This window comes from Dermacentor albipictus, chromosome 1, assembly GCF_038994185.2.
Source record: "Dermacentor albipictus isolate Rhodes 1998 colony chromosome 1, USDA_Dalb.pri_finalv2, whole genome shotgun sequence".
In the NCBI taxonomy this organism is placed as follows: domain Eukaryota; kingdom Metazoa; phylum Arthropoda; class Arachnida; order Ixodida; family Ixodidae; genus Dermacentor; species Dermacentor albipictus.
Genome location: NC_091821.1, coordinates 28,479,278 through 28,494,635, shown reverse-complemented (window position 1 = coordinate 28,494,635; position 15,358 = coordinate 28,479,278). Strand labels below are relative to the sequence as shown.

The 15,358-nt window shown below is 47.5% G+C and overlaps 1 protein-coding gene across 1 annotated transcript in view; it reads right to left on the bottom strand.

The window, feature by feature from the left end:
* Nucleotides 1-15,358, bottom strand: part of Col4a1 (Collagen type IV alpha 1) — a 65,750-nt gene that overhangs the window by 24,072 nt on the left and 26,320 nt on the right. Inside the window, exons 3-17 of the mRNA XM_065437187.1 lie at nt 12,018-12,185; nt 10,573-10,707; nt 9,765-9,809; nt 9,516-9,578; nt 8,478-8,600; nt 7,458-7,493; nt 7,303-7,365; nt 6,776-6,853; nt 6,559-6,675; nt 5,180-5,233; nt 4,491-4,553; nt 4,367-4,411; nt 3,622-3,741; nt 2,891-2,981; nt 953-1,246 (exon numbers count right to left, since the gene is read on the bottom strand). Coding sequence (XP_065293259.1) covers nt 953-1,246; nt 2,891-2,981; nt 3,622-3,741; nt 4,367-4,411; nt 4,491-4,553; nt 5,180-5,233; nt 6,559-6,675; nt 6,776-6,853; nt 7,303-7,365; nt 7,458-7,493; nt 8,478-8,600; nt 9,516-9,578; nt 9,765-9,809; nt 10,573-10,707; nt 12,018-12,185 — 1,495 coding nt within the window. The remainder of the gene's footprint in view (nt 1-952; nt 1,247-2,890; nt 2,982-3,621; nt 3,742-4,366; nt 4,412-4,490; nt 4,554-5,179; nt 5,234-6,558; nt 6,676-6,775; nt 6,854-7,302; nt 7,366-7,457; nt 7,494-8,477; nt 8,601-9,515; nt 9,579-9,764; nt 9,810-10,572; nt 10,708-12,017; nt 12,186-15,358) is intronic.

The window sequence follows — 15,358 nt, the reverse complement described above, 5'->3', positions numbered from 1 at the left end:
GTATTGAAGTCTGCGCGCGAAAAGTTAAAGGTTTTTTTTTTTGCCCGACTAACGCCCTGCCGACGTTGTGAGAAAAAAAATTGGAGGACGCTTAACCTTCGCCTTTAAGAGTGAAACGCGATAGCATTCAAAGATCCCTGACTGCTTCTCACGCTTCCCGGCAACTGCAGCGTACGTAACCGTAATGTTTACCGGGAAATGCTCACGGCGAACGTTAGGCACGAAGGCTGGCTTTCTAGTGGAAACGCGGCCTCTTGCATGAGCCGCGATGCGGCGGAGGCAAGCGCCATCTGGATGTGTTTCAAGGAAGTGGACGCGCCGCTCCGTGGACTCCGAGATATTCACGCGCCGGCGCGCGCAAATGGAGGACGCCGTCGCCGGTCTATAAATGGTAGAAACGCTGGAAGAGGGGTTTACTTGAGTTTTCGCGTAACAGAATTATGTTTTCTGATATATTCACATCACAATCCGAGAGCTATCATGTCTGTAGGTTGTGTGTGAGTCGTATTTTACGACTTTTTTACGCATTTTAGCTTGAGAAATACAATTCAGTAACTTGCTTGCGCCACATGGAGAGCCTGGGCATGGGTGGTTCGAAAATGTTTTTGCTGAAACGACGTGCGACGCCGGATTTTCTGCTACACGGGGCCTTAACGCTATCGCGTTTAAAATCCTTGTCATCTGGTTCACGGACCGAACGCTGCATCGACGCTCTTTCTGATAGAAGTGTCCAGGTAACAAAGAACAAATTTAAGCAACGTCAGAAGCGCCTCGTATTCATGCGTGTTTGCTGCAATGCCGTCATTTACATGCGCGTACTGTGATGAGACGAAATCAAATAGATCCCGCCGACGTCGCTACATATATATACAGGGTGTCCCAGCTAATTTTAGCCAGAGTTTATATATATCCCTGCATCAACAACACTCTCCTGGCTACGAAGCAGGCATACCGCGCTCTCCCTTGGGTCCCCTCTCTCCCTTGGCGCCAGGGAAGCCGTCAAGACCATTGCTGCCGTCCATGCCTTTGATACCCGGGTAGGAGATGCCGGGGACACCCTTCGGACCAGGTTCACCCTTGGGACCTGGGGCTCCTGGGTAGCCCGTTGGGCCCTCAAGACCAGGCAGACCCGGAAGTCCGTTGTCACCCTTGTCACCCTTCGGGCCAGGTGGGCCTTCGCGGCCCGGAATTCCGGGCTGGCCGGGTCCTCCAGCATTGCCCGGCAAACCGCGGGGACCGAGGTCACCTGCGCAGCGCCAGAAGCCGCCGCATCAGTGCACTTGCCCTGTCCGTACCTGAGCTTTATGAGCAAGACTTGCCTGCGTTCTGTAGTGAGCCAATAAATACGCGCTTGTGGGAACTAGCTACTTCGACAGCGCGTGCTCTTCGCCGGAGGCACGCGTGCCGAACGCATCACTTCCCTTATTGCTCTTTGGACGATACTAAACTGCATAACTCGAGTGCAAGATTAAAAAAAAAAAGCTAAAGGCCATCATATAATCGTCACCATAGCGGAGCAGGCATAACTCCGGCTCGCATGGATCTAGCATTTTTCTCGTGCCCCTTAAAATCTAGATTTAGATTCAGCAATCAGCCAACTAATAATATAAGTGCTCCCACTCGCTTAAACCTGCAAAAAGCGCAGCGAGGGCGACTTACTAGGTTTTTTACGGTGTGCACCGGTTCTGCACCATCTGCCACAGTGTGAGTATAATTGACTATTCAAAACCAAGCTCATTTGATGGGCAGGTGCGAGGCGCTAAACGAAGAAAGCCAAGCATTATGACACAGCCTTGCGCACTGCAGAATAAGAATCTTAACATGACCTTGTTGCATCCACATTTGACAGCAGAGTTAAGTCCTGTTGCTGGGATAATTGATCACGATATATTATGATCTAACAGCGGCACAATATAGCGCCGCTTCAAGGCGCGATAGAGACAAAGAAATGATCATGGCTTTGTAGGGCGCTGCCTCGGGTGTTTTGGAGTGGCCCCATTGCCTTGACATCCGTCTTTCATTTTTTTCCTGAACAACGACAACAACAAAAAAGGGGGGGGGGGCAAATTTAATAAAAAGTCACTAGGATTACATTTAGTCTGTCTTGAAGTTTCGCTCATTTCTCTAATCACTCTCCCTGCTTCGGTAAACTGTGGTGAGCACATACAGCACATACAGCACATACACACAGAGAGAAAACAAGCTGACTTTTAGAGCCTTTAGAGCCCGCGTAAGCGCTATCGCGGTAATTATTTCATTACCATTTTCCCTGTTTTGATGTTTTGTTTAGCTGAAATACCAATTCCGGAAGACGCGTCTAGCTCAATGAGTGCTGTTAAACCTCCCTTCACTATCTGCCTTTCTGTCTCGCCACGATCGACAAAAGTGACTTATTTGCTATTTAACGAGAAGTAGGGGTACCGAGGGGAACAATTTTTATTAATAATATCATAAGAAATTAACAAACAAAGACACGAAGGGCAACATTAGGGAAATTACTTGTACTTACTAAATGGATTAAAGAAATTATAAATTAATGGAAATGAAAATGGATGAAGAAAACGATCCCATGTCTCCATATCACGCGTGTAGTGCTCTTACCATTGAGCTAACGCGGCGCCGTTTTCCCATCCACATTATGAGGTATTTATGTTTTACTACTACAACTAACCCTGGCAGTGTTAGCCAGCGCCCATGCGGTAAGAGCATCGCACGTGTAATGCGAAGACGTAGGATTGCTCCCCACCTGCGGCCAGTTGATTTTTTTTCTATTTGCTATTTGTTGTTCTATCAAATATTCGTTGTAAAATCTACCAATCAAGCTTGACCTAATATTTTTGTTTGGCGTTCCTTCAGGAGTCGCCGGAACCGAACTTGAAGATTAGCTTACCGGGGAATCCGTCTTTCCCGGGTGGACCAGGAGGACCTGGCTGACCTTTAGGACCAGGAGGACCAGCGGGACCGGCCCTTCCTTGCGAACCCTGCGTCGCAATAACACTGCCGTTGCGCGACTGTGGCCGGACAAGCCAGGCTCATTTTCGAAGCTACGAAGACAGCGAAATGAGGTGAAAGATTTATCCGCCTATCTATCGTTTATCATTCAGAAAAAGAACAGTTGCAGCGCTCGGAGGCGACTGCGCACCAGTGTGCGTAATTGTGATAATCAGGAGTTAAATAAAAGGGGCCACGGCGGGGGGAGGGGGAGGGAGAAGCGGGTCTTCGACCAAGCTTTGTGAGGGGGCTCAATCACCCCTCGCCTGTAAAAAATTGTCCTTTTATAAGAGAGCGGAGTGAAACCATACGAACGATGATGGGCTATGCAAGATTGATGGCATGTATACAGCTAACTAAGGGTTAACTGGCTGAATTTGCATATTAGTTTATGTTTATGGGCTATTGATTTTTCCAAGATACACGCATGTACCTATATTGAACAGCCCATGTATGTATGAAAATCTCCCCGAAAATACAGGGAGCACAGGGAAAGTACAGGGAGAACTTACGCGCTGCTGGTGGCCATACAAAGATGCTTGATATTATGAACGCATGCACATACAAACAGCGGCTGCTGGAGCACTTCGTCATTACTGTGTTCTTTAGCAAAACTGCCGGACGACTTACTCCTGGAAGACCGGGTGGTCCTGGCAGACCACGGGGACCTGGTTCACCGGGAACGCCAGGGTCTCCTCGCAGGCCGCTGACTCCTTTCAAACCTGGAAGACCTTCATCTCCTCTGTCACCCTGCGGAATATATAGACGTGATTAATGCCTCACGAATGGAGTATTCGTTCACGAGCGGCCAGGACTGTTGCCCTTGTCTGAAGGAAGGAAAAGTGTTGCGCTAGATTGAAATTACGGTTTTAATTGTCGCAGTTTTCCTAACAGATGATCACAACGTGCCGCTTGCGGCGACACGTGTGATTGCTGTGCTCGTTACGACTGCAGTCTGAACGTATAGAATTACGAACGCGACGTGAACTCGGACAAATCCGAGAGAAAATGTGCTCACGCGCTGCGCTTTGTTACGTTGATGAACGCAACGTTCCGTTAACATCGCCGGCTGCGACAGTCTGAAAACGCGCAGGCAAAATTAAGGCGTTACCAATTAGTCCTATTAGTGCAATCAGTACGCAGTCCCGCTATAACAAGCATTTTATAGTCTGCGCGCCGTATTATTTAGGCTCGACAAGTGTTCGTTTTACGCTGCGACTATAAGCGAACTGGCTGGAAGTTCGTAACGCGAAGCGTTACGTAACATGCCTAATATATGCATATCTCGCGCATAGGTAACGGGAACAAGTGGAACCCTCGTGTGCATGAATTACGCATCTCTCGATCTACAGAACTATGCGAAAGCGTGTCTTACCTTAAATCCTGCTGGCCCAACAGGTCCTGGGTAGCCGTCTTTGCCCTAGAAGACGAGAAAATAAAAATCATACGAGTGCACCTCTAAGACACGTACGAGTGAAACATGAGGAACGATCATTCACCCTGGGGCCTGGGTGTCCCGGCAAGCCCTTTTCTCCCTTCATGCCGATGTCGCCATGCTTTCCCTGTTCAAAGAAAAATGGTGTGTTACAATGCATATTCATATCAATAATGCCACTTTAATGTAACAAACAGGAAACGTTATTTTCATTGAAATAGAGAGCTAAAGATTGGGCGGCTTAGTTCGAAATCGTCATTAAGATGGTCAAGCTACCTTAAGATATCTTTGAGTAAGGCACATATATAGGGTCGCGTTGGCCCAATCCGATGCAAGCACCTTTGCAACAATATATAGTTAGTAGTCGAGTGCTTTTTATTTACATTAATGCGTAAAGAGATGTGTCGCTTTATGCCCACAGAACAGTTTCAGCTACTCCTTGGAACATAGGAAAAATACTAATATGCCACAACAGTTCCCTGGAATGGTGCATGGAGATTTCATCTGACTATCATGCTACTTTAACTATTTTAAAGAAAATTTCTAAAATTGATACCTTATACGCAGAAAAAAAAAGAATATTAAGGCAAAACCTAATGAGTTTTGTGTTTTACGGTTCAATGCATTTTGCTCTGAAAAGAATCGGGCTTCTACAATGCAAACTTTTTCATCATGTTATCGCAAAGGAGCTCTTTATATAGTCATTGGTTTGATTCAAAGAAAATGGAGACGATCGCATGATTCAGAACTTACGCTTGGTCCTGGATTTCCGGATTGTCCGGGATCTCCCTTCATGCCTGGCTCACCCTAGAAAGGCAAGCATGATGTTGTAGATTAATAAGCTTGAATTGTACTGCGCGTCTTTTCAATAGTCCGTATAGAACCACTTTTGTCTAGTGCAGGAAAATGTAAACACAACGACAGGAAGCAGCGAACGCGGCTTGCCTAGGATTTCTGGGTTCAGAAGATCAGGGACAGTTCTTGGGCCCTATAACGTAAAACTATTCCAATATGTTTTTGTTCCAATCTCCTGACGTCAAATTTGCGTAACCACCGACGCAAGCATCGGGCAATGACCCGCAGGGTTGTCTAAACAGACCAATCAAACGCTCTCCTCGTGTATAGGAGGTCACTTTTTTTTTTGCTCTAAAAACGAATAATATTGGCTACACTGACCGGCTTGTCTTATCTAATTGGCTGATAAGAGGCGAGGAGCACGCTTCAAGTTGAGAGGGATTCGATGGGGCCGAGCCAGTGCATTGAAAATCGATAACCGTATGAAGCGGGTGGTGCCGGCGTCGGCGATTGGTCCGTTTCCCATTAGCTTGCGGTGGCTGATCGAAAATCACGGCGGCATGCAACGGAAGGTTAAGAATGCCGCTAAAAAGGATCCGCAGCGAAGGAAAGTTGGCTGAGCGAGGTCGTAAACGTGCCGAAAGTGCTAGAAAACGTTACACGGCCACGTAGATAAGCTTTATTGTACGCAAATAAACCCATGCTCTCCGGCAGGTGCGAGTAGCCAGTGCCTGGGCGATCAGCGGCAGCCATCTTTTATTCCTTTCGGAAGGGGGAGCCTGCGGCTATTCAGAGAGAAATTCAGTTTTGTTCGGCATATTAATGCATCTTTAACGCGTTCACGTCACTTTGACGCAGTGAGTTTTCGCGGTTTTGTGACGTCGCGTGACAGGCAGGTAAAGTGGGTGCAGCCCGAAAACGTTTGACCGATAGCCGAGGGCTAATGGTGAAAAGGCGTCGAATCAGAAATAACTATTTTTCTTTTGTTCAGTCCAATCATGCATAATCAAAGTCTACACGTCATATCAGATGGGGAGCTATCACGGTTTGCGTGACGTCGCGGGACTGACAGGCATAGTAGGAGGGGGGGGGGGGGGCAAACTGTTTTTGACCGATTGCGGAGGGCTGATTGCACAATTGGAATAGAAAAGCTTGGAATAGCTTTACGTTATAGCGCCCCTTCACTATATTAGTGTTCCGATTCAAAGCAGACGGACGGTTCATTGGTGCATCCCTGAGTTGTTGACTCGGCCACACTGTTAATGCCAGAACTGCATCCTCTCCGCCACTACAGCATTGGGAAAGGACAGTGAGGAGTCTGCGTAAGATGTTCGTACCTTGCTTCCCTTTAGTCCTCTTTCGCCAGGAGGGCCAACAATGCTGTCAGGAACTTTGTGACTCGGCTCGCTGCAGTTCCCGGGTGGTCCACGCGATCCTTGAGAGCCTTTTTCACCCTGACAAATAAAAAGAAAGCAGCTTAGTTAGAAAAAAAAAACGGCAGTGACAGAAACACTCCTCACTGGCATCCGTCTTTCTGATCATTACGAAACGTACTGGTTCTCCCTTGCTTCCAGTGAAGCCGATGCCCATGTTTCCTTTGGGTCCTACTGGTCCGTCGTTCCCTCGGAAACCCTGCACAAGTCGAGATGCTCTGTTAGTCAGGAGAAGATACAGAATGCGCATGATGGAACCCTTTCTTTTTTCGCCTCTTGGCGAAAGAAAAAAGAAGGCAGGTTTAATATACAACAGAACATTACGGCGAAGCAAAGCGCCGCGCAATGTATCGTGTGGAAAAAGGGCACTCTATGGTAACGAAAATAAAACTGATGAGATATCCAGAAAAAGAAAAGAACTACAGCTTTATATGATTGAATTGGAACATATCACTGAAAGAGAACAAAAAACAATTGATTGTTCTATACTTCCGTATGCCGGGCAGAAAGCTTACAGCACGCAGTTCACCGCAGCTTTCCAGGTTTGTGTCACACATAAATATTCTGAATATCCGAGGGGCTGAGATGCAGTGTTTCGGTGTTATTTTGGGACCTTGCGACGGATTCGTGTTCCTTAACACGGCTCACCGGTGGTCCTTCGGGGCCAATGTCACCCTTTTGTCCTGGAACGCCATCAGCTCCCGGTGGTCCCTGCAAGGCGGGTAATTAAGCTTGTTAAATAGCTCTTGAGCTAGTGTACAAAACAGGGAGTAAACCGTATAATCATGGACTGCTCGACTTACGGGAGGTCCAACTTGACCATTGCGTCCGGGGTCTCCCTGTTGAAATGGGAACAACGACCAGCAGTTAGTCTACACCGTACAAGCGCCGGATCACGGTGCGAGGATACCTTACCATTTACGTTTCCTCCGTAAAATGCAGCCGAAAAAAAGATAGCATTGCTCTAATTAGGGCACAAGACGCGTAATGAAGGTTTTATTTATTTATTTATTTTCCTGTTAAATCGAGACTTCGTGCGTACTCACTGGCACGGGGAAACGAATCAGGTGGCAGACGCAAATTGTGAGGAGAAAGCGCAAGGCTGTCGCATGTACAAGGTGTCCTAAATAACTTGAGTCAAATGTTTAAATAATATAGATGTAATCTACACGGTTAAGCTACTTCGGTGTTAGTTGCCGTCGCCCTGTGCAAGTGAGGGTAGATATTATAGTACGCAATTAATTTCCTGGAGTGCGCTAACTCGTAGGCTTCTAAAATATAAACTTTCTGGCTATGTTTATGTCAATGAAACACGGAAAGATATGTTGCTCCTGCTCCGGCATTTTCTTTTTCTGTATTCCCTGTCATATATGTAATCTTAATTTGTCTTCAAACGCGTCGAATAAAAAAGAGCGCGTTAAAACGAAAAACTACGCGACGGTAGCGGGCATATGCGTTACCCCTGCATGCCTGTGGGCATACTGCGAATGAACGAACTTGATTCATTGTATCAGCCGCTGGTGCATAAATATGCGACAATGTGTCGATTATGCTGCTGTCAGCCGCCGCTTCCGCGTTCTCACGCTAGCCCAAGTCTCACTCAATAGCATGCAAAATGCAGGCAGTGACAGCTGACAGTGATATGCTCAATAAAAAGTTTAAGGAAGATGGTTAAATAACCCACAGTAATTATTATGATAGAAGAAAATATATACTCAGTCGTGCAAGGTAACTGTGAACTACACCGAAATAGTTTCATCCACGTGGTAGAACGGAACGACTAGAGGGATAATAGCGAAATAGCGAGAGTTGGCAGCATTTACCTTCTCTCCCTTGGTTCCTGGGGGTCCGTAGGCGGGCTCTCCTCTAGGTCCTGGAGGACCCGGTGGACCGGGATCGCCGGGTGGTCCGTGCGGTCCGAGAGGACCGAGTGGGCCAGGATCTCCCTGTGACCAACGCAACAGGATTAACGTTAATGTGAACAGAAAAACGTGAAAAAAAATGAAGAAGAACAAGCAACGAGATACGCCTTTTGTTCCCAGCTTAACTGGAAACGAGAAAGTGTGCAGATATCACAGCGAAAAGGGCAGTGGCTTCGAGAACTATATATCGCCGGCGCTCGTTGGACGTGTCTCTTGCAACAGTAAAGTACAAACGCCATGTCATGTCCGGGTGGTGAGGCATTGTTGCTCCCGCCGTTTTATTTGGAAACAGCCGCTGGTGACCGTGTGGTTTAGGCGGCAGCGATGGAATGCACCCAAATCAGATTTCTAAAAGTATCGTAAGCAATTAGCTTGAAAAACAATTTTGGTGAAAATCAGCATTCAACGCGGCCGACAGGCATACGTGTGTCCTCTATTGTTCCTAGTTAAACTGAATAAGTTTCCTGTCCGTTATTATGCGAAGCCGAAATGCTTACAGAACTGACTATCGTTCAAAGAGACTGATTCACACCACTCAGATATACATACAGTGAGGAGAGTAGTACACGGCACGTCCTTAATGAGCTCCGCGGAAAGTGCTGTAAGATTTGGTAAGTTACGACGTTGCCGGCGATCTCGCTTAAATGTAAGCTAGTGTCAAAGGAAAAAAAAAATTAACCGACCGCCTAACGAAACTAACAGGAAAAATACTTCTGCTATTTATGGCGAATATATCCAAGATTGTCCGTGACGAAATACAGGGCAAGTATATATCAGAAGCAAGTACTTATTAATGCCCTCTTTTTGCGCATGCACCGCTCATACGACGCCTTACAGACCTGATGCAAGTTTGAACCGCTGACCTGTAAAGTAGTATATATAGGTTGCTTGCCCTCTTTAGGCACATTCCCTAGAACCGCAATCTCAGAATTTGCGCACCTTTGTACCGTTGCAACCGTCGAGGCCAGGAGCTCCTCTGGATCCCGGAGATCCCGGAATGCCCTGCGGAGATGAGTGGGACACATCATGCGAGGCAATCAAGCCGCAGACCTCATCGCCGTGAGCGACGTGACGGAGGAAATATTTACGCCGTGCATTTTTAATTTAGGCATGCGAAAGGCAATGACTTCGCCTACTACACCAGCTGCCTTAATGGCGCTCCTTAGGAGAGCAACACATTTCACTTACCGGTATTCCGTTAATTCCGGGGAATCCGGGCATGCCCATTTTTCCCTGTGGAGGATGAAAGAATTGCAACTTTTAGCTGATGAAAACCAAACAAAATCACCGCGGTTATGTTAAATAATTCGGAATTTTATTGCATCATTTTTAGAGTTTTTCCTGTTAGTGGCTCTTTTCTTTTTTTCTTTGATCTCTCAGTGTCGAACTTCCATTTCGCTGCAAGCTTGCTGCAACCATAACATCGTATTTCTTTGCTTAATTCTCTACACAGATAAAACTATTGTAAAGCCTGTTTCTTTCTTTTTTGCTATAGTGCTTTTTCGTGATGCCGAGCTCGAAAACATATTATACTCCAAAAATTTTGAAAAGAGAACGAGAATAAAGAACGTACAACTGTAACTCCTACACTGCGATAGAAATAAGGAACATTAAGAGCATTTCATCCGAACTATTTGTTTCGCGTTACAAATGCCCACTCGTTGTGAAGTCCATGCCTAAAATCGCACCTGTTGAATTTCGAATACGCTGTTTCCTTTGCATGCATATAAAAAAACCAAAAACTTGAGAACGTCAAGTCAAATTTATAGTCTAAGGTCAGTCCGGGCCCGAGTCGCCCGTAGCCGTTTCTGTAGGCGCACAAGTCACGCAGCTCGTGCCCTCCTTGCCAATATCAGTGCACCGTGCAGCATGACAGCAGCCTGCAGCATTAGGCGATCGCCAATTCGTAAAAGCGCCATCTGCGAGTTCGTATAAAACGTGGCTCGCACGCACGACGCGGGGGAGTCGCCTCCGAATCACGACGCAGAGTACTCGCCCGTTCTCCCTTGGGGCCGCGGGGTCCGTCCCGACCGGCCTCTCCTTTCTCTCCTTTGTCACCAGGCAGGCCTTCGGGTCCAGGGTGTCCCTGGATGCCAGGAGGTCCTGATGGACCGGTAAGGCCCGGCGTTCCCTGCGTTGGCGGAAAAGGAGCGCGGAATTGGCGCGTTTACCGAGGAACAGATGGAGAAGGGCGTGAAGGAATGGATGGAGGATAAGGAAAATAGCTTCGGTTTTGCTACACCCTTCGGTGGAGGAGGAGAAGTGGGGACGATAGATGACACGGAGAGGGAAAACACTGCGCCTGCACAGGCGCACGCACCGACAGCTCTCACTGAAAGCTGTCTTTGTAAGCACCAGTGCAGTGCGGAACAGTCAGAGACGCTTGCACAGCTAGGGACGACATTAACACACTCCAGTTCTTGTACTGCACTCTTCGTCGAGAAAGTACGTGTGCTGAGCAGGACGGAGCAAATGAGTGATAACGGTCGATAAGAACAGTAGCAGAAGGAAACGCTATGTACGAAACAATGTAATTTCCGTTAAACGTGATAGGTTCGAGTTGTCCGATTTTCTGTTGAACAAGAAAGCCTGCATATGGGAACTGTCTGGCACTTTTGAAAAACACGTTCATATTGAATAAGGTGAGGTCAAGTAAGCCAGAGGTGTACTGCTATGCTATTCTTGACTGCGGTATGAGGATAAAGATTGCGATGTGGTGGGAAGTGGCCATCACCGCCTACTCAAAGTGCCGTGTGTCGCCGGAGGGGCTCGGCTTCTTCGCTTGTCGGCACTCGTTTCGCAATCTGCAGTAGTCGGCAACGACATCCCTGATAGGCGCTTGTGAAGCATAGCGCAAAACCAGATACTGTCGATTTTAATTATCACTGGCACTTACTCGAGGCACCGTGTTTTGTTGAGTTCAGTCTGCTGGCTTCACTATTTTGTTTTCGTTGAACATCATCCTCGCTGATTTTGTTTTGTTCCTTCAATGGCTCCTTCTAGAGATGGTTTAACAAAGGTAAAGAAAAGGTCGCTTTGTTTATTGTGAAGCCACGTTGTAGTATTTATTTATTTATTTATTTATTTTATTTTATTTATTTTATTATTTATTTTATTATTTATTTATTTATTTATTTATTTATTTATTTATTTATTTATTTGCACCACATGTGTTCTTCACCCAAACGAAGGGGTGGATGAAAACCGAAGGCTCCTTGAAAGTTGTTGATCTATCAGATCTGAAGGGAATGCCTTTACCTGCGTATGCCTTTCTTGCTACACAAGGTGTGCGATTAACTACATCCCTAGTATCCCCAGTACCACATAACTGGGGATATTTTTTAGCTTTACTGGAATGGCCATAAGAAGCATTAAAGGGCACATGAGAGCAGTACTAAGAGGGCTAGCCAAACGAACAGCGAGATTCGCCATTCAACTGACCCGAGATCCTTTTTCTCCTATACATCTGCATCCCGAGCAGGAGCTGCAGTTCCTCTGTTCAGCGTAGCCGTTGTAGCCTCCGCGCCGGCTTCCGTTCTGGTCCCGGCCATTGTACGATCCGGACCGGTTGTACCGCGAGTTGTCGCGATAGAATGCACGGTACTCTGCCTGCAAACGAGAGAGAAGGCACCGAGGTTATCAATGCGGAGGCACGTTCGAAAATGCACGCGGGCAAAAAATGCAAATTTTCACGTTCGTGGACAAGAGAGAAACAAGCAGATGTTTTATTTCTTTATTCTTACCTCTCTCTCTAGCCACCAACGTGCAGCCAACATTTTTACAGAGCACACTGAAGACAGGACAAGCACCAGATATCCACATGACCCGACCTTACGTTTATTCTGCAACTCATGTTAACCTTAAAGTGCACCTGTCTCGCCAATACGTACTGTCAGAAGAATGAAACACCATTAAGCGCATTTTAGCTGCTTAATTTTAAGTACAACGATCTCACTTGGTTTATCGCGGCAATAAAACATACATAACGAAAGTAATAATCCAAACTTATATTTGCAGAAAAAAATAAAATGCACCGACGATTTCGATACTCCCTAATACGAAATTTGAACGCAGCTCTATACGTGTTTTCATTTCGCGATATACTGAGGCAAATAATTTGAATGAGACATGTAGCAGAGTCGGAAATCGTCGAAAATCTGATCCGCGGCTCAAGAGCGTCGGCTTTTATGCGTGACTCGTTGAAGGTTCCAGTGCAATCACTGGTGTCGCGTGGCCTCCAGAAAGTACTTCACAATTCACGTCGCGCATACAATCAGATTACGAAACAATCGCAAACCATGGCAGTTGAAACAAGCGCGAACAAGACCGAACCAAGCAAGCCAAACAAGCGCCAGCGAGATCTGACGCGCGCACACAATAGTACGAAACGAGCGGTCCGGCTGAGACCAGATACGAGTACGCATCAAGCGGTCGGGCGGGTCCGCATGACGCTAGTTTGCCGCGCGCACGTCACTGAAGAAGTCGCTCTCATTGGTTTCCGCCGTTCGCGGCTCGCGTCCCCCCTTCCATCTCCCCGCTCCTCGTTCACTCTTTCACCATTCGCTGTTGTGCTCGTTCGCTCAGTTACGCCGCCGACGTCGACGCACGCCGCAGGAACGTGCGCCCTAAGAGCTGCACACTAAAAACGAAAAACAAAAACAAAAATTCGCTCAAAGGGTGAAGCATTGACGACGATATCAAGGTTTTACCGTTGCGCTTAATGTCCTTTTACGGTGTTCTAACCATACGCGGGTTCGACATATTGACGCGATGCAGTCCGCTAGACAGCATCCTGCTGGTCAGAAGCGACAGCGCCCTGGCGTCTCACAGCGCTAGCGTAATGAGCGCGCCGCCAGTGGCGCTGCAGGCGTCGCACCTTCGTTGCGCACAAGGTGATGCCGTCAGCGTTAGTCAGCGCGCCTAGTGAACTATTATATCACGATGTAGCTTGAAATGTACTGCTCTGACCAAAGCCTACCCCCAGCAGCTCAGCAGGAACGCCAGTGTGCTCGTAGTGTGCGTGCGCGCAACGCTCATGTCAGCAGCGGAAGGCAGAGCGCGACAGTCCTGGCTCCGCCACCGAAGCGATTCGGCGCAACGTTGGCGGTGCCTCCCCGTCGGTTCGTCGTTTTTTCGCCACTCCGCGTCTCTGGAAACTCGCTAACCCCCTGAGCGCGAGCCGCGCATGCACCATAGATAGGCTGGATAGCATGGCAACGATGGGAGCGGCACCGACGGCGTGAATGCGCCTCGAGCGTCCGCATAGATACTGTCGCAATAAAAAATCGAAGCTCAAAGGCTGACAAGTGTCCGGCACTGCATGCAGTGAGGGAAAAGACGCGGTGCAAACGTACGTGCAGTGCATGCAGCAAGGTTTTCAAACCCGTATACAGAAAGGTGAATGGAGTATGCTTTAAATTAAAAATAAGTCGTACCAAACGCTTGGTGGCGTCCCAAAGAAATCAAGAGCATACCTGTCTTACAAACATCCCACGCGCCCCAATCCAAAGTACCTTGCCTGCCAATGACTGCACATTTAGATAACTGTTTTGTTAGTAATACCATGCAAAAGCTACTAATCGTGAGCAGCATTAAATCCCCTGTATTTGTTCCACGAGACGTGCTGATCCGCAAACGTTCTTTTTTTCTTCCTTTTTTAATTTTTTTTTTACTTTTTTGCGGACACTGGCAACGGTAACGGCATTTCTAATGTTGTGTATGTCACATCCCACTCGTATAAGCGCACAGTCCCGCCCGCATAAAAGACGAACGTTATTAACTTCCTAGTAAAGTATACATCTGACACCTCGTATGGCAAGCTAAAAGCAGGAGGACAGTCCGATAGCTCCATATTCGAAGTTTTTCTTAAGGCCCTCCGACCAGCGTAAAAACTACAACGGTCTCTACATCAACAACAGTAGTTGCCGGCGCATAAAGGATTCGCCATCTATGTCGTGAAGCGAACGGCGCCGCCAGAAGAATACGTGGGCAGAGAATTTATGATGGGGGCGGCGGCGGCGGCGGCTCTTGCGAAGCTCGCGCCTCGTAATAGTATGCAGAGCTTCCAAGAGATCGCCGCAGCAGCATCAAACCCCCTCCATCACCTGCGCGACAGCCGTAAAAAATTCTGATCCGACGAGCGCGCTAGACAGGCGAGAAACGAAGGGAGATACGGCCGACGGGAACCGTCTCTCCGGAAGAACCGCTTTTGCAGTGAACGACGTTCATCCCCACTTCGTGGTGTGACATAAACATCGAAAACGAAGGCTTCGTATATCAGTCGTCGCGGGGGATATTTTGCAAAGTACAACAGCATGGATGTATGGTCAGCGAGGCGGGCGGGCAGGAGACATGGCGGAATGACGAAAGTCTTGCGCCGTATGCACGCGTTAGCTTGCCATGCGATCCTTTTCGTCGGTCTTCTTCTCCTAAGTGTATAGGTAGGATGGGAGGCGACTATCAGAGACGTTCTGGAACTGGCACCGCGTGCGCCTTGTTTCTATCAATGAATATAGCGTTCAGTATTCCTCTGGGAACCTATAGGCCACGCTGAAAATGAGTCAATCAGCGTGGTCGTGCTTCTTCTAAATGATAATTCAGCTTCTAAGTAAAGCTTTCTTTGCCTACTATCTCGGCTTTCGTGTCCTTCCGTACTGTTTCGTCGAATAGCACAAAATGAATTGGTTTGTATAGCAGGGAATATTGGCCGACAAAAAGAGGGATAGGGGGGATATAAGGAAGGCAGGAATGTTAATCAGTCAAGAGTCTGGCTGGCTACCCTA